The 26,001-nt window shown below is 43.5% G+C and overlaps 1 protein-coding gene across 1 annotated transcript in view; it reads left to right on the plus strand.

The window, feature by feature from the left end:
* Positions 1-26,001, plus strand: part of CATSPERD (cation channel sperm associated auxiliary subunit delta) — a 99,686-nt gene that overhangs the window by 63,436 nt on the left and 10,249 nt on the right. Inside the window, exons 16-19 of the mRNA XM_037823991.1 lie at positions 4,064-4,142; positions 6,380-6,432; positions 19,846-19,920; positions 20,344-20,472. Coding sequence (XP_037679919.1) covers positions 4,064-4,142; positions 6,380-6,432; positions 19,846-19,920; positions 20,344-20,472 — 336 coding nt within the window. The remainder of the gene's footprint in view (positions 1-4,063; positions 4,143-6,379; positions 6,433-19,845; positions 19,921-20,343; positions 20,473-26,001) is intronic.

A 26,001-nucleotide genomic window follows, 5' to 3' on the forward strand; every position in this document is an offset into this window, starting at 1 on the left:
GATGGAGTCGCTCCCAGGAGCTGAGCGAGTGATGGTGCAATAACCGTGCAAGTTGTTCTAGAACGGCCAGCGCAGTTCCAGCAACCGAAAGGCCAGGTCATCCAAGAGCCCACAGAGTCATGGAGGGGACTTACCCGAGGAAGGTGCAATTCCGATGAGACCTGGAGAACATGTGGGCATGAACAAGACAAGGAGGGAGAGGAAGGCATTCCCAGGCATGGGAACAGCATGCCCCAATGCCCTGTGGCAGGAGGGAGCAAAGCTAAGTAGAAGGAGCTGCAGGGAGCCCCGCGGCCCTGAAGCAGAGAGAGGGAGGGGACCGGGGTGCAGGGGACTCAGCAGGGGGCCTGCCACGCAGGGCACGTTAAGAGAAACCACCGAGAGATTTTTGGCAAAGAGGTGGCCGGGGCTCAGACTGCATTTCAGAAAGATGCCCCCTCCCACCCCTGAAGGCCACGGGGTGGAGAGTGGATTGGAAGGAGCCAGAATGATGTGCGGAGGGGCTCAGAGGTCAGCACGGGGCTCCAGGGATAGGCGAGAGAAGCCTGACAAGCACGGAGGGCACCCTGAGAGAGGAACATGGCAGACACGATGGAGATGGAGCAGAGAGATGCAGAGGCCTTTCTGTCTTCTGGCTTGCCTCAGTGGACGGGAAGGCTCCAGATCCCCGAGAGAGCCAGTGATGGCAGAAGGTCAAGTCTGGGTTGGCGGGTGTTCCAGTTTGCTAACGCTGCCATTATGCAAAACACCAGAAATGGATTGGCTTTTATAAAGGGGGTTTATTCGGTTATAAAGTTACAGTCTTAAGGCCATAAAATGTCCCAGGTAAGGCATCAACAGTAGGGTACCTTTACTGGAGGATGGCCATTGGCATCCAGAAAATCTCTGTTAGCTGGGAAGGCACATGGCTGTCATCTGCTTGCTCCCAGGTTGTGTTGAAAAATGGTGTTCTCCAAAATGTTGCTCTTGGGGCATTTTTTCCTCTCTTAGCTTCAGCTCTCTCCAAAATGTCACTCTTAGGTGCTCCAAGTTCCTTCTGTTTGTCAGCTCTTTTATATGGCTCCAGTGATTCAATTCAGACCCACCCTGAATGGGTGGGGCCACACCTCCATGGAAATTATCCAATCGAAGTGATCACCCACAGTTGATTGAGTCATGTCTCCATGGAAACACCAATAGGTTCCAACCTAATCAACACTAATATGTCTGCTCCCACAAGACTGCATCAAAGAAGATGGAGTAAATGACACAGCAGAGTATTCAAAAACTTGTGAAAGAAAAAGGATGTAGAACGTTTCATTAATAATATTTTCCTATTGGCTATGTGTGGAAATTAAAACATTTCAGATATTTGGGTTAAAGGCAATATATAATTAAAATTAATGTCACCTGTTTCTTTTTACTTTTTTGACATGACTACTCAGAAATTTAAAATTCTGCATGTGGCTCAAAGGATATTTCTATTGAACATTGCTGCCCTAGAGTGGAGAGAGGAGGTCTTAAGAAACTCCAGAATTACGAGCCATTTTAGGACAAAGAGTTCAAGAAAGCGGAGAAGCAGGGAAAGCCACAGAGGCGAGAGAGAGAGAAGCTTCTAGAAGGAGGGAGGAGTTCCCAGGTGGAATACTTCCCTGCTGCAGAGTGAGGAGGACTTGGAAATGTCTGTTGCGTTTTTATTTCTTGGTCAAGCTAACAAGAGTAAGGAAAGAGAAAAGAGCAAACACCCAGAAAATTCAATACACAATAGCTATAAAGTAAAATGGAAGGAGTGAAATCAAACGTGTGAGTGATTACCATACATACAATGAAAAGACTCCTAGATTGGGTTAAACAATAAAGGAAACATGTCTAAAATAAACAGACGAAAGTTAAAAATAAAGGGATGACTGTTTGCATGAATAAGTAGAAAAATGGGGACAAAAACTGGGTGAAAAATAGGGTGGGAGGGGGGATGATTTGGGTGTTCTTTTTTACTTTTATTTTTTTTTCTTATTTTTGCTTTTTCTAGTATAAGGAAAATGTTCAAAAAATAGATTTTGGTGTGATGAATGTATACCTATATGATGGTACTGTGAATAGTTGATTGTACACCATGGAGGATTGTATGATATGTGAATATATCTCAATAAAACTGAATTTAAAAAACAAATAAAGGGATGACAACTTAAGAGACAATGATACATGCAATACATGATCCTGGATGGGATCTAAAAATGGTGAAAAAAAAAGGCTCAAAGGGACATTATCGGGACATATGAAAAAATTGGAATATAGACTGTAAGCCTCATGTCAATGTTAAAGTTCTTGAACTTGGTAACCACACTTAAGGTGTTCTTAGGAAGGGTACAAGAAGTATTAAGTGTTCATGGAGAATGACATATACAGCCTACTCTCAAAGATTTATAAAACAGATACATAGATGGATAGATTATAGATAGTTGATGGGTGGATAGACAGATGGATGGACTGATACATGAATAGATAGATGGATAGTTAGAGAGAAAGATAGAATGATATGGCAAATGTGGCAAAAAGTTAAAATTGGGGTTCAGGATATCTGGGGGTGGTGTGTGGTACATTGGAGTTCTCTGTGTGGGTTTGGTATGGTTTTTGGAACTGTCCTGTAAGATTGAAATGATTTAAAAATTAAAAGTTTAAGAAAAAAATAAATAAAGTGATGGGTTAAACATAAATGAGAAAATGCAATCAAGCAAAGATCAGACAAAAAATCCAGGAGTGATACTGTTATTCCAAGATAAAACATAATCTCAAAGCCAAGTATATTAAGTAGCATTCAGTAAGGTAGATGTTGTGTCTAGTGAATAAAGACAAGTTGTAAACCTTTATGCACCGAACAACATGGCAAATACTCAAAGCAAAACCTCACAGAAATATGAAGAGACCTTGGTTAAAGAAAGCACGGACACCATGGAAGATTTTAGTATGCTACGTTTAGAAAATGACAGATTAAGAGAACCAAAACCAAACCTTTTGCCCCCAGGGATATTTTGCAATACTTGGAGACATTTTTTTTCCAATTGTTTTGACTAGTGCAGTGCTATTGGCAGGTAGTGGGCAGAGGCCAGGGGTGCTGCCAAACATCCCACAATGCACAGGACGGTTCCCCCAGCAAAGAATGATGTGGACCCATCAACAAAAAAATCATTCAGTTATTCATTTACTTGGCCACAAATAGTCCTCCCAATTGATACTTTTAAACCACATTCTTAGACCTGGTTCCAAAAAAAAAAATTAGAAATTAACAACCAAAAGAAAACAAAAGCCACACCAATAGCAGAGATCTCCTTTACTTGGAAATTAAGAAACTCCCCTATAAATAATACCTGAGTCAAAGAATTCATGGAAGACAGCTAGAATATACTCAGAGGAAGATTTATATCCCCCAAAAATGGACTAAAAAAGATTTATATCCCCAAAAAAGACTTATATCCCCCCACAAAATGGACTAAAGATAAATGAACTAAATATTTAACTTACAGAACTAGAAGAATAGCAAAAAGAAATGATGAGACAGAAATTAATGATGCAATCTGAAATTTATGAAATCCAAGGCCAAAATACAATATGAAGTAAAAATGAAACAAAAAAGTTGGTTCTTATAAAGACTGGAATAATAGGTAAAAACCATGCCATCCCAATTAAGTGTAAAAAGAGAGAAAAGTAAAATGAACATGAGGAATGGAAAAAGAAAATAAGTGAAAATAAAAAGAAAAGCTGTTAAAAGAATACTGCAAAATCATTATAAGCAGCTCAGTAACAATAAAATTGAGATGTTAGATGTTCTTTTAAATAAATTGCAGTTAATTTAAAAAGAAAAAGAAACTGACACCTGAAGAGGTCGAAACTCAAGGGAGGATGGGCCCACTGAGTCTTGCCAGCTTCCCTTAGTATCTCCAGGGCCCAGCTCAGAGCCAGAGACAGATCGGAGACCTCAGCCAACCGGCTGGAATGAATGAATGAGTGAGTGAATGAATGAATGCCTCGGCGATGCTTTTTAGTATGACACAATCTCCAATAACACCAACTCACTTTCCCTTTGCAGCATAAAGAGGCCCACGATGTCCACCATCACCCTGGACATAGCCAACAAGGAAATCTCCTGCGTGGACCTCAAGCCACTGGTATGTGCAAGCCCTTTGCTGCCCCATGTTCAGCACAATTTGTGTTCTGCAAAGATTAAGGGCAGATCATGCAGCAGGTGATCATGCTGCCCTGCCCCCTACATGGGACCTGACTCCCAGGGGTGTAAATCTCCCTGGCAACACAGGATATGACTCCCGGGGATGAATCTGGACCCAGCATCGTGGAATTAAGAAAATGTTCTTGACCAAAAGGGGGATGTGAAATGAAACAAAATAAAGTTTCAGTGGCTGAGAGATTTCAGAGTCGAGAGGTCACTCTGGAGGGTATTCTTATGTGCTATATGGATATCCCTTTTTAGTCTTTAGTATAATGGAATAACTAGAAGGAAATACCTGAAACTGTTGAACTGCAACCCGGTAGCCTTGATTCTTGAAGACGATTGTGTAACAATGTAGCTTACAAGGGGTGACAGTGTGACTGTGAAAACCTTGTGGTTCACACTCCCTTTATCCAGTGTATGGACAGATGAGTAGAAAAATGGGGACAAAAACTAAATGAAAAATAGGGTGGGATGGAGGGTGGGAATATTTTAGGTGTTCTTTTTTACTTTTATTTATTATTATTTTTTTGTTGTAAGGAAAATGTCCAAAAGTTGATTGTGGTGATGAATGCACAGCTATATGATGGTGCTGTGAACAATTGGTTGTACACTGTGGATGATTGTAGGGCATGTGAATATATCTCAATAAAACTGTATTTAAAAAAACGAGTATGGGCAGAGGCACAGGTTGGCTTCTCCCTGGTTGGGGTGACAGGCCCCCCACCCCCGGGCACAGGACAGATGGATAAACAAAATGCCGTGCGTCTGCATCCCGCAATACAACTCAGCCATAAAAAGAGACAAAGTTCTGATACTTGCTGCAACGTGGAGAGCCTCGAGAATGTGATGTTGCGTGAAAGGAGGCAGATGTGAAAGACCACCTATTGTCTGACTCCGTTGATGTGAAACGTCCAGAAGAAGCCAGTCCCTGGAGACGGAAAGCAGAGCAGTGGTTGCCCGGGCTGGGAGAAGGGATGGGGAGGGATGGGGAGCTATTGCTTCACGGGCCGGGGTTTCTTTTCGGTGGAGATGAAAATGTGCTGGAATCAGACAGCGGCGATAGTTGCGCAACTCCATGAAATGTCCTAAAAACCTCTGAATCATCTGCTTGAAGAGAAAAACAAGGCTCGGCTGCAGCTCAAGCAAAGTGAGCATTTACCACATGCCAGGCTCTGTTCTGGAAGCTTCTTTACATGCAAGAGCTCCAGTAGTGAGCGCTGCAACCTCACAAGGTAGGTGCTGCGATTCTCCCCATTTCTCAGATGGGGAAACCGAGGCAGAGAGTGGATCGGTCGTTCTCCCCGACGGATGCCTCCTCTGGAGCCAGCTCGCTCAGCTTCCAAATCCCCCCCTGCCTGGAGCAAAAGGAGGACTTATTGGAGGCTGGGGAAACTGGGGAAGAGCAGGGTCCTGGAGACAGAAATGAGGTCTCCTGCCTGGGGTCTCTCAATCTCCTGATTCAGTTTGCAGGAAGGGGCATCGGATAGGCTGGGGGAAGGGAACAGGGGTCCCGGTGGGCAGCTGAGAAACAACAGGTGTCCCTGACAGCAGGGAGACCCTGCTTGGGGGCCCAGGTGGGTGGGGAGGGGGCAGCTGTGAGGGGAGGGCTGCAGAAGGATGTCCGCAGAGAAGCAGCCCTCGCTGGGCTTTTCTTGGAAGATTTCTGGCCTCTTTTAAAAATGGATTCAAACCTTGCATTGTGTTCCACCGTGACACCATGTGGGTTTAAATACGCATTCAGCGGTTTTCAGAGACCCAAAGTCTCTCTATCCTGGGGCTTTCGGGTTCCTTGCTTCACCTGGGAGGGTACCATGCACCCCAGTTTGGGAACCATGTCTCCAAAAATGTCAGTCTGATCCCAAATTGCGTGCTTTCTCTTTTCTGTTTTCTGTTGATTCCTTCCAGACTGTTACCTCATCCACTTTTCCCGTGCCCTGTGTGTGCCAGGCGCTGTGCTGGGTTCTTGTAAATCAGGTCCAGCCTCTGCAAAGCTGCTAAGAGGTGGGCCAGCTACATGGGGTGTTCATGGGCCATGCATACACTTTGCAGCTTTGGTGCATCCCTGGCATCCAGTCCCCACATTGGGGACCGTGGGCAGCTCCGTCTCCAAACCCTTCAGGTGTGCCCGTGTCCCCAGCTGGGTTTTCACGCTGGCCCTCCCTCTCTCCTCTGCAGACGGCGCTCATTTCAGTTGGTTGTGACCAGGAGAAGACACTCGTGGTTCAGAAGTAAGCGTGTTGATATTGGGGGGTGTGTGTATGGGAGAAGGAGTTGGGGGAGCATGGATGGGGTGGGTTTGGCGGCGAGTTGAGGATCGCCACAGCTGGGGGATGGGGACACAGTGGCCTGTGAAATCGATCTACCTGCATCTGTATTTGTTTGACATGGCCGTCACAGAAGGTTCAATAATCAGGAATAAGAGGGCACGCTTGAGTCTGAACTGTTGCTTTCCATCCTTCACTTGGGTTGCTCAGACATTTTCTTCCTCTTCCCTAATTGTTTCCTCATTCTGTTTCTTCTATTTCTTTTTGCTCCCAAGTTCCTCATTTTGATTAAAATGGCCCAGGGTCTTTTGCTTTAATCTCTTGCTTAAAATTTTGGAAAATTTGCCTTCAGCCTCCATGGATTTCCCTGGGGAATGGAGCCGTAAGAGTTCAGGAAAAAAAGAACCCAGAAAATTGGCCAAATTGCCTTCCCTTCCACCCCACTAGCAGTGGTATACTGGGAGATGCATAACAACTGGCTCTGGGTGGTCAGATCAGGGGACAGGGGGCTCATTTGTGACACTTGCCAATTCCTGTGGTGTGAAGACTCCCACCAGGGTGGATTTCAGGCTCTCAGTGGGAGACACCCTGCAGCTCAGAAAATTCCTGAAGATTTGACAGTCCCAGGAGCTTGTCTGAGCCCGCGTCAGCACACCTGGGCAAGAACACACATGGGTGATAATTTTACCCATTTTTGTTTCCCCTGAAAAATAGAAAAGCTTTACTGAATTAATAAATTACATATAGAGAGGCAGGGCAAGATGGCGGACTGGTGAGCTGTGTGTTTTAGTTACTCCTCCAGTAAAGTAGGTAGAAAGCCAGGAACTGCGTGGACTGGACATCACAGAGCAATCTGATTTTGGGCATACTTCATACAACACTCATGAAAATGTGGAACTGCTGAGATCAGCGAAATCTGTAAGTTTTTGTGGCCAGGGGATCCGCACCCCTCCCTGCCAGGTTCAGTCCCGTGGGAGGAGGGGCTGTCAGCTCCGGGAAGGAGAAGGGAGAACTGCAGTGGCAGCTCTTATCGGAGACTCATTCTACTGATCCAAACTCCAGCCATAGATAGACTGAGACCAGACACCGAGAATCTGAGAGCAGCCAGTCCAGCAGAGAGGAGACAGGCATAGAAAAAAAAAAACAGCACAAAAAACTCCAAAATAAAAGTGGAGGATTTTTGGAGCTCTGGTGAACATAGAAAGGGGAAGGGCAGAGCTCAGGCCCTGAGGCTCATATGCAAATCCCGAAGAAAAGCTGATCTCTCTGCCCTGTGGACCTTTCCTTAATGGCCCTAATTGCTTTGTCTCTTAGCATTTCAATAACCCATTAGATCTGTGAGGAGGGCCCATTTTTTTTTTAATCCTTTTTTCTTTTTCTAAAACAATTACTCTAAGACGCCCAATACAGAAAGCTTCAAAGACTTGCAATTTGGGCGGGTCAAGACAAGAGCAGAACTAAGAGATCTCTGAGACAAAAGGCAGTAATCCAGTGGCTGAGAAAATTCACTAAACACCACAACTTCCCAAGAAAAGGGGAGTGTCCACTCACAGCCATCATCCTGGTGGACAGGAAACACTCCTGCTCATCGCCAGCCCCATAGCCCAGAGCTGCCCCAGACAACCCAGTGTGACGGAAGTGCTTCAAATAACAGGCACACACCACAAAACTGGGCATGGACGTTAGCCTTCCCTGCAACCTCAGCTGATTGTCCCAGAGTTGGGAAGGTGGAGCAGTGTGAATTAACAAAGCCCCATTCAGCCATCAGTTCAGCAGACTGGGAGCCTCCCTACACAGCCCAGCAGCCCAGAACCGCCCTGGGGAGACGGCACTCACCTGTGACATAGCACAGTCATCCCTCAACAGAGGACCAGGGGGTGCACGGCCTGGAAGAGGGACCCACTTGCAAGTCTCAGGAGCCATACTCCAATACCAAGGACTTGTGGGTCAGTGGCAGAGACAAACTGTGGCAGGACTGAACTGAAGAATTAGACTATTGCAGCAGCTTTAAAACTCCAGGATCACCAGGGAGATTTGATTGTTAGAGCCACCCCTCTCCCTGACTGCCCAGAAACACGCCCCATATACAGGGCGGGCAACACCAACTACACACGCAAGCTTGGTACAGCAATTGGACCCCACAAGACTCACTCCCGCACTCACCACAAAGGCAAAGCAGGGGAGAACTGGCTTGTGGAGAACAGGTGGCTCGTGGACACCACCTGCTGGTTAGTTAGAGAAAGTGTACTCGACGAAGCTGTAGATCTGATAAATTAGAGATAAGGACTTCAATTGGTCTGCAAATCCTAAAAGAACCCTTTCAAGTTCAGCAAATGCCAAGAGGCCAAAAACAACAGAAAATTATAAAGCATATGAAAAAACCAGACGATATGGGTAACCCAAGCCCAAACACCCAAATCAAAAGATCAGAAGAGACACAGCACCTAGAGCAGCTACTCAAAGAACTAAAGATGAACAATGAGACCATAGTACGGGATACAAAGGATATCAAGAAGACCCTAGAAGAGCATAAAGAAGACATTGCAAGACTAAATAAAAAAATGGATGATCTTATGGAAATTAAAGAAACTGTTGGCCAAATTAAAAAGATTCTGGACACTCATAGTACAAGACTAGAGGAAGTTGAACAACGAATCAGTGACCTGGAAGATGACAGAATGGAAAATGAAAGCATAAAAGAAAGATTGGGGAAAAAAAATTGAAAAATCAAAACAGACCTCAGGGATATGATAGATAATATAAAACGTCCAAATATAAGACTCATTGGTGTTCCAGAAGGGGAAGAAAAGGGTAAAGGTCTAGGAAGAGTATTCAAAGAAATTGTTGGGGAAAACTTCCCAAATCTTCTAAACAACATAAATACACAAATCATAAATGCTCAGTGAACTCCAAATAGAATAAATCCAAATAAACCCACCCCGAGACGTATTCTGATCACACTGTCTAACACGGAAGAGAAGGAGCAAGTTCTGAAAGCAGCAAGAGAAAAGCAATTCACCACATACAAAGGAAACAGCATAAGACTAAGTAGTGACTACTCAGCAGCCACCATGGAGGCGAGAAGGCATTGGCATCATATTTTTAAAATTCTGAGAGAAAAAAATTTCCAACCAAGAATTCTTTATCCAGCAAAGCTCTCCTTCAAATTTGAGGGAGAGCTTAAATTTTTCACAGACAAACAAATGCTGAGAGAATTTGCTAACAAGAGACCTGCCCTACTGGAGATACTAAAGGGAGCCCTACAGACAGAGAAACAAAGAAAGGACAGAGAGACCTGGAGAAAGGTTCAGTACTAAAGAGATTCGGTATGGGTACAATAAAGGATATTAATAGAGAGAGGGGAAAAATATATATGACAAACATAAACCAAAGGATAAGATGGCTGATTCAAGAAATGCCTTCACGGTTATAACGTTGAATGTAAATGGATTCAACTCACCAATTAAAAGATATAGATTCGCAGAATGGATCAAAAAAAATGAACCATCAATATGTTGCATACAAGAGACTCATCTTAGACACAGGGACACAAAGAAATTGAAAGTGAAAGGATGGAAAAAAAATATTTCATGCAAGCTACAGCCAAAAGAAAGCAGATGTAGCAATATGAATCTCAGATAAAATAGACTTCAAATGCAGGGATGTTTTGAGAGACAAAGAAGGCCACTACATACTAATAAAAGGGGCAATTCAACAAGAAGAAATAACAATCATAAATGTCTATGCACCCAATCAAGGTGCCACAAAATACATGAGAGAAACACTGGCAGAACTAAAGGAAGCAATTGATGTTTCCACAATAATTGTGGGAGACTTCAACACATCACTCTCTCCTATAGATAGATCAACCAGACAGAAGACCAATAAGGAAACTGAAAACCTAAACAATCTGATAAATGAATTAGATTTAACAGACATATACAGAACATTACATCCCAAATCACCAGGATACACATACTTCTCTAGTGCTCACGGAACTTTCTCCAGAATAGATCATATGCTGGGACATAAAACAAGCCTCAGTAAATTTAAAAAGATTGAAATTATTCAAAGCACATTCTCTGACCACAATGGAATACAATTAGAAGTCAATAACCATCAGAGACTTAGAAAATTCACAAATACCTGGAGGTTAAACAACACACTCCTAAACAATCAGTGGGTTAAAGAAGAAATAGCAAGAGAAATTGCTAAATATATAGAGACGAATGAAAATGAGAACACAACATACCAAAACCTATGGGATGCAGCAAAAGCGGTACTCGGGGGTGAATTTATAGCACTAAACGCATATATTGAAAAGGAAGAAAGAGCCAAAAGTAAAGAACTAATGGATCAACTGCAGAAGCTAGAAAATGAACATCAAACCAATCCTAAACCAAGTAGAAGAAAAGAAATAACATGGATTAAAGCAGAAATAAATGACATAGAGAACAAAAAAACAATAGAGAGGATAAATATCACCAAAAGTTGGTTCTTTGAGAAGATCAACAAGATTGACAAGCCCCTAGCTAGACTGACAAAATCAAAATGAGAGAAGACCCATATAAACAAAATAATGAATGAAAAAGGTGACATAACTGCAGATCCTGAAGAAATTAAAAACATTATAAGAGGATACTATGAACAACTGTATGGCAACAAACTGGATAATGTAGAGGAAATGGACAATTTCCTGGAAACATATGAACAACCTAGACTGACCAGAGAAGAAATAGAGGACCTCAATCAACCCATAACAAGCAAAGAGATCCAATCAGTCATCAAAAATCTTCCCACAAATAAATTCCCAGGGCCAGATGGCTTCACAGGGGAATTCTACCAAACTTTCCAGAAAGAACTGACACCAATCTTACTCAAACTCTTTCAAAACATTGAAGAAAATGGAACACTACCTAACTCATTTTATGAAGCTAACATCAATCTAATACCAAAACCAGGCAAAGATGCTACAAAAAAGGAAAACTAACGGCCAATCTCCCTAATGAATATAGATGCAAAAATCCTCAACAAAATACTTGCAAATCGAATCCAAAAACACATTAAAAAAATCATACACCATGACCAAGTGGGGTTCATTCCAGGCATGCAAGGATGGTTCAACATAAGAAAATCAATCAATGTATTACAACACATTAAAAATTCAAAAGGGAACAATCAAATGATCATCTCAATAGATGCTGAAAAAGCATTTGATAAAATCCAACATCCGTTTTTTATAAAAACACTTCAAAAGGTAGGAATTGAAGGAAACTTCCTCAATATGATAAAGAGCATATATGAAAAACCCACAGCCAGCAGAGTGCTCAATGGTGAGAGACTGAAAGCCTTCCCTCTAAGATCAGGAACAAGACAAGGATGCCCGCTGTCACCACTGTTATTCAACATTGTGCTGGAAGTGCTAGCCAGGGCAATCCGGCAAGACAAAGAAATAAAAGGCATCCAAATTGGAAAAGAAGAAGTAAAACTGTCATTGTTTGCAGATGATATGATCTTATATCTGGAATACCCTGAGAAATCGATGATACAGCTACTAGAGCTAATAAACAAATTTAGCAAAGTAGCGGACTACAAGATTAATGCACATAAGTCAGTAATGTTTCTATATGCTAGAAATGAACAAACTGAAGAGACACTCAAGAAAAAGATACCATTTTCAAAAGCTACTAAAAAAATCAAGTACCTAGGAATAAACTTAACCAAAGATGTAAAAGACCTATACAAAAAAAAAAACTACATAACTCTACTAAAAGAAATAGAAGGGGACCTTAAAAGATGGAAAAATATTCCATGTTCATGGATAGGAAGGCTAAATGTCATTAAGATGTCAATTCTACCGAAACTCATCTACAGATTCAATGCAATCCCAATCAAAATTCCAACAACCTACTTTGCAGACTTGGAAAAGCTAGTTATCAAATTTATTTGGAAAGGGAAGATGCCTCGAATTGCTAAAGACACTCTAAAAAAGAAAAACGAAGTGGGAGGACTTACACTCCCTGACTTTGAAGCTTATTATAAAGCCACAGTTGCCAAAACAGCATGGTACTGGCACAAAGATAGACATATAGATCAATGGAATCGAATTGAGAATTCAGAGATAGACCCTCAGATCTATGTCCGACTGATCTTTGATAAGGCCCCTAAAGTCACTGAACTGAGTCATAATGGTCTTTTCAACAAATGGGGCTGGGAGAGTTGGATATCCATATCCAAAAGAATGGAAGAGGACCCCTACCTCACACCCTACACAAAAATTAACTCAAAATGGACCAAAGATCTGAATATAAAAGAAAGTACCATAAAACTTGAAGATAATGTAGGAAAACATCTTCAAGACCTTGTATTAGGCGGCCACTTCCTAGATTTTAAACCCAAAGCACAAGCAACAAAAGGAAAAATAGATAAATGGGAACTCCTCAAGCTTAGAAGTTTCTGCACCTCAAAGGAATTTCTCAAAAAGGTAAAGAGGCAGCCAACTCAATGGGAAAAAATTTTTGGAAACCATGTATCTGACAAAAGACTGATATGTTGCATGTATAAAGAAATCCTACAACTCAATGACAATAGTACAGACAGCCCAATTATAAAATGGGCAAAAGATATGAAAAGACAGTTCTCTGAAGAGGAAATACAAATGGCCAAGAAACACATGAAATAATGTTCAGCTTCACTAGCTATTAGAGAGATGCAAATTAAGACCACAATGAGATACCATCTCACACCGATTAGAGTGGCTGCCATTAAACAAACAGGAAACTACAAATTCTGGAGCGGATGTGGAGAAATTGGAACTCTTATTCATTGTTGATGGGACTGTATAATGGTTCAGCCACTCTGGAAGTCAGTCTGGCAGTTCCTTAGAAAACTAGATATAGAATTACCATTCAATCCAGCGATTGCACTTCTCGGTATATACCCGGAAGATCGGAAAGCAGTGACACGAACAGATTATCTGCACGCCAATGTTCATAGCAGCATTATTCACAATTGCCAAGAGATGGAAACAACCCAAATGTCCTTCAACAGATGAGTGGATAAATAAAATGTGGTATATACACACGATGGAATACTACACGGCAGTAAGAAGGAACGATCTCGTGAAACATGTGACAACATGGATGAACCTTGAAGACATAATGCTAAGCGAAATAAGCCAGGCACAAAAAGAGAAATATTATATGCTACCACTAATGTGACTTTGAAAAATGTAAAACAAATGGTTTATAATGTAGAATGTAGGGGAACTAGCGATAGAGAGCAATTAAGGAAGGGGGAACAATAATCCAAGAAGAACAGATAAGCTATTTAACATTCTGGGGATGCCCAGGAATGACTATGGTCTGTTAATTTTTGATGGATATAGTAGGAACAAGTTCACAGAAATGTTGCTATATTAGGTAACTTTCTTGGGATAAAGTAGGAACAGGTTGGAAGTAAAGCAGTTATCTTAGGTTAGTTGTCTTTTTCTTACTCCCTTGTTATGGTCTCTTTGAAATGTTCTTTTATTGTATTTTTTTTTTCATACAGTTGATTTAAAAAAGAAAAAAAAGTTAAAAAAAAGGAAAAAATAAATTACATATAAAAATAATATATGTGGAGGGGGAATGATAATCTAATATGTTCAGATGTGTTAATGGTGGTGAATTCAAAGGTATGGGGATGGATAGGGGTGACGATTGTTAAACTTAAATCCTTCAGAGAGCTCCTGTGCCAGCTAAGTCCTGAAACCCAGAGGCAACAGCCTCTTCAAGAACATCAACCAGATGTGTCCCCTTTTCCCACAAAGTCGACACCCCTTTTCAACATGAACAGGTTGGGATGGTCACTGCCCAGACATCCTTGAAGATAAGGAAAGTGATTAAACTAGAGGAAGGGGCAGCAACAGACAAGATGGAATTTAACAAAGGATGATGAATACTGAATCTCTAAATAATTTTCTTTTTCTTAGTTGCTAAGGTATTAGAATAGCTAGAAGGAAAGAGAATCGAAATGGTGGCACTGTAAATGGTGGATGCTACATTTCAAATGTAGCGGCTTTTGAAATTTGTTTATAGCTACTTGTTTAAATTGTAATTTGAAAGCCATACTTTTTTGTATATATGTTGTATTTCACAATAAGGAGATAACTGAAACTATGGTACTATAACTGATAACAACTTTGGAAATTTCCTCTATATCTACTTTTTAAATCATACTTTGAAAGATAGTACCTTTTTGTATATATGTTATATTTCTTAATAAGGACATAACTAAAACTGCAGAATTGTAACCTATAATATTCTTTGAATTTTGCTCTCTAGCTACTTGTTAAATTGCACTTGGAAAGTTATCACTTTTGTGTATATATGTTATATTCTACAATAAAAAGATATGAGAGAAAAAAGAAAAAAAAATATGTGTGGGAAAGGCTTTTAAAGCAAGATACAAAACACGTTGGCCATAAAGAGTGTGGGAAGGCATTTGCTACACATGTAACCAAAAAGGTAAAAGGACTTGAACCCAGAATTTATAAATATTTCCCACAAATCAATTTTTTAAATGCATTTCTTTATTGTGGACTTTAACATATATACATAGCAGTATAACCCGACAAATTGATTTTTTAATTAAATTCAGTTTTATTGAGATAAATTCACATACCATACAATCATCCATAGTGGACAATCAACTGTTCACAGTACCATCATATAGTTGTGCATTCATCACCCCAATCTATTTTTGAAAATTTTCCTTATACCAGAACACAAATTGATTTTTTTTATTTTTAATTTTTTTTAAATTCAGTTTTATTGAAATATATTCACATACCATACAATCATCCATATTATACAATCAACGTTCACAGTATGATCATATAGTTATACATTCATCACCACAATCTATTTCTGAACATTTTCCTTACATCAGAAAGAATCAGAATCAGAATAAAAAATAAAAGTAAAAAAAGAACACCCAAACCATCCCTCCCATCCCACCCTATTTGTCATTTAGTTTTTATCCCCATTTTTCTATTCATCCATCCATACGCTAGATAAAGGGGGTGTGATCCACAAGGTCTTCACAATCACACTGTCACCCCTTGTAATCTACATTATTATATAATCGCCTTCAGGAGTCCAGACTACTGGGTTGGAGTTTGGTAGTTTCAGATATTTAGTTCTAGCTATTCCAATACATTAAAACCTAAGAGATGTTATCTATATAGTGCATAAGAATGTCCACCAGAGTGACCTCTAGACTCCATTTGGAATCTCTCAGCCACTGAAACTATTTCATCTCATTTTTGGTCAAGAAGATATTCTCAATCCCACGATGCCGGGTCCAGATTCATCCCCGGGGAGTCATATTCTGCGTGCCAGGGAGATTTACACCCCTGGGTGTTGGGTCCCACGTAGAGGGGAGGGCAGTGGGTTCACCTGCTGAGGTGGCTTAGTTAGAGAGAGAGAGGGCCACATCTGAGCAACAAAGAGGTACTCAGGGAGAGACTCTTAGGCACAATTATATGCAAATTTAGCCTCTCCTTTGCAGTAACGAGCTTCCATAAGGGCAAGTCCCATGATTGAGGGCTCAGCACGTAAAACGGCCAGTCCCAATGTTTGTGACAACATCAACACCAGTCCAAGTGAGGAAGTCCAACACTTCTGTTGCACTTTCCCCCAGCTCCTCAGGGTAGGGGGGGGAGGCTGTAAATATATATATTTTTTTCTGTGCCCAGATTACTTTAGGATGTGTCACTGTTTCACTCTAACCTATACTAACCTACCATATCTCACTTCCTATTCAAAGATCCATATAATTGTGGTGTTTGAACAAACTGACTGTAGAGTTATACTGTTTAGAAAATATAGATCCTGCACCAAATAGATATTGCTTCCCTTGGTCTCATATGGAAGTTGAAGTTTGAAAACACAGTCAGTTTCGACCTTTACCCTTTGGCCTGGTTTGCCCTAGTCTTAACCAGATCTGCTTCATTCATATCTCTAATTGAAATCTGGGCTCTTTTTCAGCTTTTTTTTTTTTTTTTTTTTAACAGTTGCTGTATGCGCTAATACTGACATTCATATCTGCCAAGCTCTAGCTCTGAGTTTCAGGTGTCTCAGAGATATGCATTGTTCCAGAGACCAATCAGGTTATACACTAAGGGATCAGCATCTCAGAGTTTAGAGACAGGCATTACAATTCAGGAGTAGAGTTAACTGCTGTGAGAGCTTACAATCTAGGGACTATTACAATAATCATGTTCACATTAGGCTGTGTTCTAAGATTCAGTTCTGAGTTTACACATTGTAGTTAGTCCATATTGGTGAGGCATTATAGTACAAATTGATTTTTAAAAGACATAGGAATAGACAAGAAATAGAGAAAAAATGGGCAAAAGGTTTGAACAGGCACTTCTAAACAAAACAAAACAAAATGCAACACACATGCAGTCCATGGGGCACCCCCACCACAGCCAAGAATCATCTGACCCAAATGGCAGTCATCCTGGCGTTATGGAATTTTTCTCTAAGTTATCAGGCTCCAGGGAAGGGATCATATGTCCCGATATGTCCTTTGCATACTCTTGTGGTGGATTGGATCACGCGCCCCCATCCGATCTCACTCTTAATCCACGTCCGTGTGGGTGGAACTTGTCACAGCCAGGACATGTAAGGTGTCACCCAGCAGAATCAGGAGGCTTTAATGGACTCAGATAACTGGAGGCCTTATAAAGAGAAGTCACGGAGGGCACAGGGAGCAGCTGGAAGACACCAGAAGAATGTGACGGAGGCTGGGATTGCACAGCCAAGGAGCACCAGGGACTGTGGCAAGCCAACACCAGAATGCCTCAGACTCTGGGAAAGAGCACGGCCCATGGAGAACTTGATTTGGGGACTTCCAGTGTCAGAAACTGTGAGCCAACAAATGCTCATTGCTCAAGCTGACCCATTGTGTGGTGTTTGTCGTAGCAGCTCCGGCAAACCAAGACACTTACTTATGTTCCCCCTTTTCTTGTAATGGAACTGGGATCATTTGTCCCTTCCCCTTTTTCACATTATATCTAGTATATCTATGATATTATATCTAATATACTTTTTTAAAGAACACTTTTTATTGTGGAATATAACATATATACAGAAAAATGATAGATTTCAAAATACAGTTTAACAGATAGTCGTAGAGCAAATCTCCAAGTATAGTATGGGGTACAGTTCCACAATTTCAGGTATTTCCTTCTGGCTCCTCTAATACATTAGAAACTAAAAAGAAATACCTATAAAATGATTCAGTAGTCATAAACATTTGTTAAATCCTAACTTCTCTGTTACAACTCCTCCCTCTCATTTGATCATTTTCTCAGTCTTCAGGGATGTTTGGGCGATGACCATTCTAACTTCTTCATGCTGAAAAGGGGTGTTGACATTATAGGGTAAGGGAATGCAACTGGTTGATGTTCTGGGAGGGACGGACATCTCTAAGTTTCAGGGCTTATATGGCATAGGAACAATCTGGGGGTTTAAAATTTCTGAAAAATAAACTTAAGTAAAACTTTTATAGAGTCTTAGATCGAGCGCTGGGTTTTCTTTAGGGTTTTCAGGAAGACTGTTGGTTGGGGCTTGGCATACCATGGCAATTTGCAATATCTGGCTGAAGCTTGCATGAGGCTAACCTCCAGAAGGACCTCTCAACTCTTCTGTCTAATATACTTTTTAAGTTATTGAGGTGAAATTCACAAAACAGAAATGTAACCATTTTAAAGTGAACATTCCAATATTCTTTAGTACATTCAGGATTTTGTGGAGCCACCACCTCTAACTAGTTCCAGAACATTCCATCACTCCAAAATAAGAGCCTGTACCCATTAAGCGGTCACTCCCCATTCTCCCTCCTCCAGCCCCTGGAAACCACCAGTCTGGTTTCTGTCTCTATGGATTTCTCTATCCTGGAAATTTCATATCAATGGGATCATGTGTCTGGCTTCTTTCACTGAGTATGATGTCTTCAGGGTTCATCCATGTTGTCACACATATCAGAACTTCATTCCTATTTATGGCTGAATAATAGTCCATTGTATGGATGGACCCCATTTTGTTTCTCCATTCATCCATCAATGGACACTTGGGTTGCTTCTGCCTTTTGGCTATTCTGAAATAATGCTGCTGTGAACACTGATGTGCAAATGTCTGTCCAAGTCCTTGCTTTCAGTTCTTTTGAGTGTATACTTAGTAGGGGGATTGCTGGGTCATATGGTAATTCTATCCTTAAATTTCTGAGGAACCACCGAACTGTCTTGCACAGCAGCTGCACCATTTTACATTCCCACCAGCAGCAAATGAGTCTTCCAATTTCTCTACATCCTCTCCAACACTTGTGGTTTTCAATTTTTTAATAACAGCCTTTCTAGTGATTGTGAAGTGGTCTCTTGTTGTGGTTTCCCTAATGGCTAATGATGCCGAGCATCTTTTCATGTGCTTATTGGTTATTTGTGTATCTGCATTGGATAAATGTCTATTCAAGTCCTTTGCCCACTTTTTAATTAGATTGTTTGTCTTTTCGTTGTTGAGTTGTAGGAGTTCTTTAAATACTCCGGACATTAAACCCTTGTCAGATACATGGTTTCCAAATATGTTCTCCCCATCTATAGGTTGTCTTTTCATTTCCCTGATAATATCCATAGATGCACAAAAGTTTTCAGTTTTGACGAGGTCCCATTTATCTATTTTTTTATTTTGCTTCTTGTCCTTTTGTTGTAAAATTTAAGAAACCATCACCTAACACAAGGTTCTGAAGGTGCTTCCCTATATTTTCTTCTAGGAGGTTTATATTATTGGCTCTTCTATCTAGATCTTTGATCTATTTTGAGTCAATTTTGTTAATATGGTGTGAGATAGGGGTCTTTCTTCATTCTTTTGCATGGGACATCCAGTTTTCCCAGCCCCATTTGTTGAAAACACTTCTACTCCACCGGGTGGATCTGTTCCCCTTGTTGGAAACCAGTTGGCCACAGATGGTGGGGTTGGCTCGTCCTTTTTAATAGCTGTGTAGTGTTCCTTTGCAGGAACACTCCTGACGAGCTGTCCTCCTCGTTAGGAATATTTGTGGCTGTATGCCAAGCTGCGCACACTCCTTTGTGTGCCACCAGGGCTGGGGTGAGCTTCTGGGAGCAAATTGCCAAAATGCCATCCCCCAAGGCCAGACTGGCCACCTCCCAAGACTGATGTGTCAGGGGCCATTTCCCATCCCCCCCACCTCCACATCAGAGTTGGAACCCATGAGGGCATCACCCCTCGTGGTTCTCATTACCGATTCTTCAATTCCAAGCGAGGTTGGGTGGCCCGTCACCACCTTCTCACCATCTTCTCCCACTCGCAGCGAAATCTCAGCCTGCTCCAAAGGCGTCCTCGACCCGGTGACCCTCCAGGATAACTACACCTACGTCATTGAGAGGTGAGCCAAGGCTTTCCCGGCCACCCACCTCCTCCCGGGACACCCCCAGCTACCCCAGGGGCACCGCCGCCCCCCTCCACGCCGCCATCGGGCCTGCACGCGCCGACGGAGAATGGAGGATGGTTTATTAAATTGGTCCCTGGCCAAGAAAGCATCCAGGGAGAGGCAGGGGGGCGGGGGGCAGCCGTCTGTCCATAACTGAGACCGAGAGCGGCCGTCGGGACGCGCGGACAGGGGCGCACGGACAGGGGAGCATGCAGGATGCTCGCAGGTAATTTTGAGCCCCCCGCTCCACCATGCATGATACCTTCCTCCCTCTCCGAGCTGTTGCAGTGTACAGAGAGGAAAGCGAGGCTGGGGACCCTCGGGTGTCTCGGGCCACCTAGTGACCCCACCCCATGTCCGCCACCCCCTCACCTGCAGGACGTCCTACGACCCCAACTTCCTCGGGCAGGAGGCGGCCAAGGACCTGGTCGTGACGTACCGATATGACCTGCTGGGCTGTCCCGGCCTCGTCTACTACGACACCCCTTGGAAGCCCGTGGTGGAGCTGTAAGACCCCGAGGGGACCCCCCCAACCCGTGATTCCCACGGCTCCCGGGGAGAGCTCGCTCCTTCCCATCCGACGCCCCCACCCTGGGATCCACCCCCAGCCCTCCAGCCCCCTCCAGGCCTTCCCCAAGCTGTGCCCCCTCCTGCCCCAACTCACCAGCCCCCTTCGACGTGTCCCACAGGTCCCCACCCCCACCCAGTGGGTGATTATTTCATGATCCCTTATGTCACCAGGCCACCAGCCCCATGGCAGAGTTGACCCCAGGGTACTCACCATGTGGCTGGGCCTGGTTGGTGTTTTTTTTTTTTTCAAAGTTATTATTCATAAGGATTACCATTTAGTCTATTTTTTTTTTAAAGCTGATGATCATGTATTTTTAAAATTCAGTTTTATTGAGACATACATACCATACAGTCATCCACAGTGTACAGTCAGTTGTTCACAGCACCATCGTATGGTTGTGCATTCATCACCTCAGTCAATTTCTCAACATTTTCATTACTCCAAAAAAAAAGATAAAAATAAGAATAGAAATAAAGAAGAACACTCAAAGCATTCCATCCCCCCATCCCACCTATTTTCTTTTTCATTTAATTTTTGTCCCCATTTTTCTACTTCTCCATCCATACACTGGATAAAGGGAGTGCGATCCACAAGGTTTTCACAATCACACTGTCACCCCTTGTAAGCTACATTGTTATACGGTCATCTTCAAGAATCAAAGCTACTGGGTTGGAGTTTGATAGTTTCAGTTATTTACTTCTAGCTATTCCAATACATTAAAACCTAAAAAGGGTTATCTATATAGTGTGTAAGAATGTCCACCAGAGTGACCTCTCGACCCCATTTGGAATCTGTCAGCTTTTTATTTTGTTTCATTTCTCTTCCCCTTTTGGTCCAGGAAGGTTTTCTCAATCCCACGATGCTGGGTCCAGGCTCATCCCCAGGAGTCATGTCCTGCATTGCCAGGGGGTTCACACCCCTGGGAGTCATGTGGGACTGGGTTTTAAACTCAGTTTCATTGGAATCGATTTAACTATCCACACGACACAGTGGCTTGTGGCTCAGCTCCACACCTGGCATATTGTCGGCCCCGAATGGCTTGTTGACCGACTGGCTGATGGCAAGGGGCCTGCTTCTTGTGTGCAGTTAGGTCCATGAAAAGGTCATGGTTTACTCCTGCTTGGCCTTGATCCCACTCCTGGATGAAATTGTGGGGACAGAGCAGTGGAGCATGGGCTTGTCTGCTCAGGAAACCCATCAAGAATCAAGATGGAGATGCGTAAGGAAGACGCTCCCCACCCTGCCCCGCATTGAAGATGATGAACAAACTTTAAACTGGGCCTGTTATGTGCCGGACCCACTGAGCCTATGATCTGGTGGCTGAGGCCAACACCCCACTCAGAGCTGCCATATGGTGGGGTTCCTGCCCTCCAATGTGAAGGTCAAGGAAAGGGGCTGGTCAGAGGAGGGGTATAAACCTCAGCCTGGCACCCAGGAGGCACTCGCTGCTGAGCTGAATCAGTGAGTGATCCACCTAATGCATGGGGATTCCCAGGTTACATCAAGGAGGTGATGCCCCAGCAGGGTTTTGAAGGATGAGTAGGAGTTTGTTGGTCAGGTGACTTGATAGCGAAGACAAATCCGGGCAGAGGAATAAAATCTGAGGCTCTAAGAAGGGATGGGAAGTTGGTGTGTAAAGCTGTAATGGTTTAGTAAATGCAAGGGGTGGAGATAAACATTTATACAACACCTACGGTGAGCCAAGACACCCTTTGGCATTCACAGCCTTGGGTGGGAAACCTAATAAATCATTTGGGGCAGGCATACATTTTGCAAAGGAAGTAGAGCAGGGCAAGGGGGTAGAGAGATGGGAAGGGGATTTAGGGTACTCAGTGAAGGCCTCTTTGCAGCCTAAAAGACAAGAAGAAGCCAGCCATAGGAAAACCTGGAGGAAGCACAAAGCAGGCTTGGGGCACAGCAAGTGCAAAGGCCCTGAGGCGAGACCAAGCTTGTTCTGTTTGGGAGGCAGAAAGGAGGCCGGTGTGACTGCAGCCACTCTGTGCCCAAGAGGCAGAGTTATAGTAGATGAGGTTGGGGATAGGCAAATACCAGATCACCTGGCACTTTATCAGTCTCAGTGAGGAGTTGGGATTATAAGAAGCCACTGGAAGGTTGTATGCCCAAACTGTGCCTCTGGGTGGACAGTGAATTGCAGGGTCAGGGATGAAAGCAGGGACACCAAAGCTAGCTGCTGCAGACATGCAGGTGAGTGAAATGGAGGCCAAATTTGCTGCCGTAACAAATTCCTACAAACGTAGAGGCTTAAAACAATGCAAGTTTCGTATCTTACAGTTCCGAAGGTCAAAAGTCTGAAACAATTCTTACAGGTCTAAATTCCAGGAGTTGCAGGGCTGCCTTCCTTCTGGAAGCTCCAGGGAGGAATCCGTTCCTTGCCTTTTCCGGCTTCTAGAAGCTGCCTGCATCCCTTGGCCCATGGCCCCTTCTCACATCTTAAACTCTCTCTCTTGATCTCTGCTTCCATCATCCCTTCTTCTGACTCTCACCTTCCGGCCTCCCTCTTATGAAAAGACCCTTGTGATGACATTGGGCCAACTCAGATAACCCAGGAAAATCTCCCCATGTCAAGGACCTTCATTTAATTGCATCTGCAAAGTCCCCTTTGCCATGTGTTTTAGAGTCCCGGGCTGCTCAAGCAAACACCTTGCAGCGGGTTGGTGTGAACATTGGGAATTTAATGACTCATGCTTTTGAGGCCAGGAAAAAGTCCAATTCAAGGTGTCATCAAGGTGATGCTTTCTTCCCAAAGACTTGTGTTCTGGAGCTCCCCTGTCACACAGCAGGGCACGTGGTGGCCTCTCCTGGCTTCTCAGTTCTCTTCTGGGTTCTGTGGCTTTCTCTCTCTTTCTCTCTCTCTCTTTTCCTCTCTCAATTTCATTCTCTTATAAAGGACTCTAGCAATAGAATTAAAATCCATTCTGATTTAGTAGGGCCACATTTTAACTGAAGTCACCTCATCCAAAGGTCCTACTTACAGTGGGTTCATACCCACAAGAATGCTTTAGGTTTAGGAACATGATTTTCTGGGGTACACACAGCTCCAGTCCCCCCACACCAGGTAGAGTAACATAGTCACAGGTTCTGGACATCTCTAGGGGGCTGTCAGTCTGCTGACCACAGTGGCTGAGGCTGGGGTGGCGTTGGGGATGGAGGGAGGTGCAGAGAGAGGCAGAGAAGGGGCTGGGGTCACTTGGAGGGGGGGATAAAGCTGTTGGGCCTTGATGAAAGGGAGAAGGGGAAAGACCCAGCCTAGCTCCCCTTTTTGGTCTGAGCAGCTGTGAGGATAGTGGAAGTAGGTTCAATAAGAGGGGAGGTCAAGCCTTTTTTCTTTGGCTCTATTAAGGGCCTGGAATCCCACACCAAATCCTCACCTTCCTCTTTTGGGCCATGGGGGCCCTCGAAGGCTTTCACCAGGGGCAGCGACACAGTGGTTTGTGCTGGATTGGAGCTGCAATGTACCCCAGAAAAGGCCCTGTTCTTTTAATCCACTCTTGTGGGGGTAGACCTCTTGTGGGCGGGACCTTTTGATTAGGTTTTTTCCTTGGAGATTTGACCCCGCCCATTCAAGGTGGGTCTTAATCCCCTTGCTGGAGTCCTTTATGAGAGGGTAAAAGGCAGAGACATTTTGGAGAGAGCTCAGAGACGCTGAGAGAGAAGCCAGAGACATTTTGGAGAAAGCCACAGAAACCAGAAGCTAAACCTGGGAGAGAAGGACCAGCAGACTCCAGCCATGTGCCTTCCCATGTGACAGAGGAGCCCTAGACGCCATCAGCTTTTCTTCAGAGAAGGTATCGTCCTGGTGATGCCTTCATTCAGACATTTTCATGGCCTTAGAACTGTAAATTTATGAACAAATAACCCGCCATGGTAAAAGCCAATCCATTTCTCATATATCATGTTCCAGCAGGTTTAGCAAACCAGACAGTGGTCATTGGGTGGATATTTGGAGACGAGGAGGCTGGATTTGGGCAGGGCAGAGGGAAGACGGAGTCAGGGAGCACTTACCAGTGAAGGGCAGTGGGGCAGGGCCAGTGGAGATGGAGAGGAGAGGAGTAGGAGAGCAATTTTAGGGAGCCCCAAGCATGAGCCCCGGGGTTGGGTCTGGGAGGAAACCCTGGTGATTCCTGTCACCTGCTTGTGGTCATGCCTCCCCACCCAGGCCTGTGTCACCACCTCCCAGAAGCCGCCTTCTCTGATCCCACCGCTAGGTAAACCCGGCCCTCCCCCAGGCTCAGTGCAATGACTTCCTTCCCAGCCCTCAGTCCCCTCCTCTCTGAAATAAAATATCGACAGCACCCACCTTCCAGGATATGGAAGGCAATTTCATTGGGGGAAGCCGGGTGAAGGGTGGATGGGAACGCTAGTTTTGCAACTTCTTCTGGGTCTTAAACTATTGTAAAATAAAAAGTTATGGTTAAGAAAGTAATGAATCAATACATTGTAAGCCCGCAACGTGCGTTTTTAGGGTCCATGTCCTGAAGACGGGGAGAAAATGGAGATGCCAGAGGCTGTAGGTTTGGGTGGAGGGTGGAGGGGTTGGAGAAGGTGTTGGAAAACCTGGGGTGAAAGCGCTGGAAGGACCAGGGGCCGTGGTGGGGGTGAAATGTTGGCACCCGAGATTTCAGAGGTGGTACATTCAAGGGGGAGCCGTGACTGTGTGAAGCCAAAGAAGCGGGGAGAAGGTTCCGGAAGCCAAGGTACCGAGGGGTCGGAAGGCTCTTCCACATGGACAGATGACTTTGCACTTATGGGAAGCTGTCAGGTGGTCCATGGGTTCTGTTTGGAACCAGGTTCTGTTTCATTTGGAGCAGCTACCCACCCCCCCCCCCACACACACATGCACACACACTACTGAAATCCAGTTTTTCGTGTTGTTGAATTGCAATGGGGATAACAGGGTGTGCATCAAAAAGTAAGGACTTGAACTTGGCAGGTGAACTCACTGCCCTCCCCCCTACATGGGACCTGACTCCCAGGGGTGTAAATCTCCCTGACAACATGGGACATGACTCCCAGGGATGAATCTGGACCCGGCATCATGGGCTTGAGAACATCATCTTGACCAAAAGGGGGATGCAAAATGAAACAAAATAAAGTCTCAGTGGCTGAGAGATTTCAAATGGAGTCGAGAGGTCACTCTGGTGGACATTCTTATGCACTATATAGATAACACCTCTTAGGTTTTAATGTACTGGAATAGCTAGAAATAAATACCTGAAACTATCAAACTGCAACCCAGTAGTCTTGACTCTTGAAGACAACTGTATAACAATGTAGCTTACAAGGGGCGACAGTGTGATTGTGAATACCTTGTGGATCACACTCCCTTTATCCAGTGTATGGAAGGATGAGTAGAAAAATGGGGACAAAAACTTAATGAAAATAGGGTGGGATGGGAGGGTGATTTGGGTGTTCTTTTTTACTTTTATTTTTTATTTTTATTTTTA

The sequence above is a fragment of the Choloepus didactylus genome, assembly GCF_015220235.1.
Source record: "Choloepus didactylus isolate mChoDid1 chromosome 25 unlocalized genomic scaffold, mChoDid1.pri SUPER_25_unloc1, whole genome shotgun sequence".
Taxonomy (NCBI): Eukaryota; Metazoa; Chordata; class Mammalia; order Pilosa; family Megalonychidae; genus Choloepus; species Choloepus didactylus.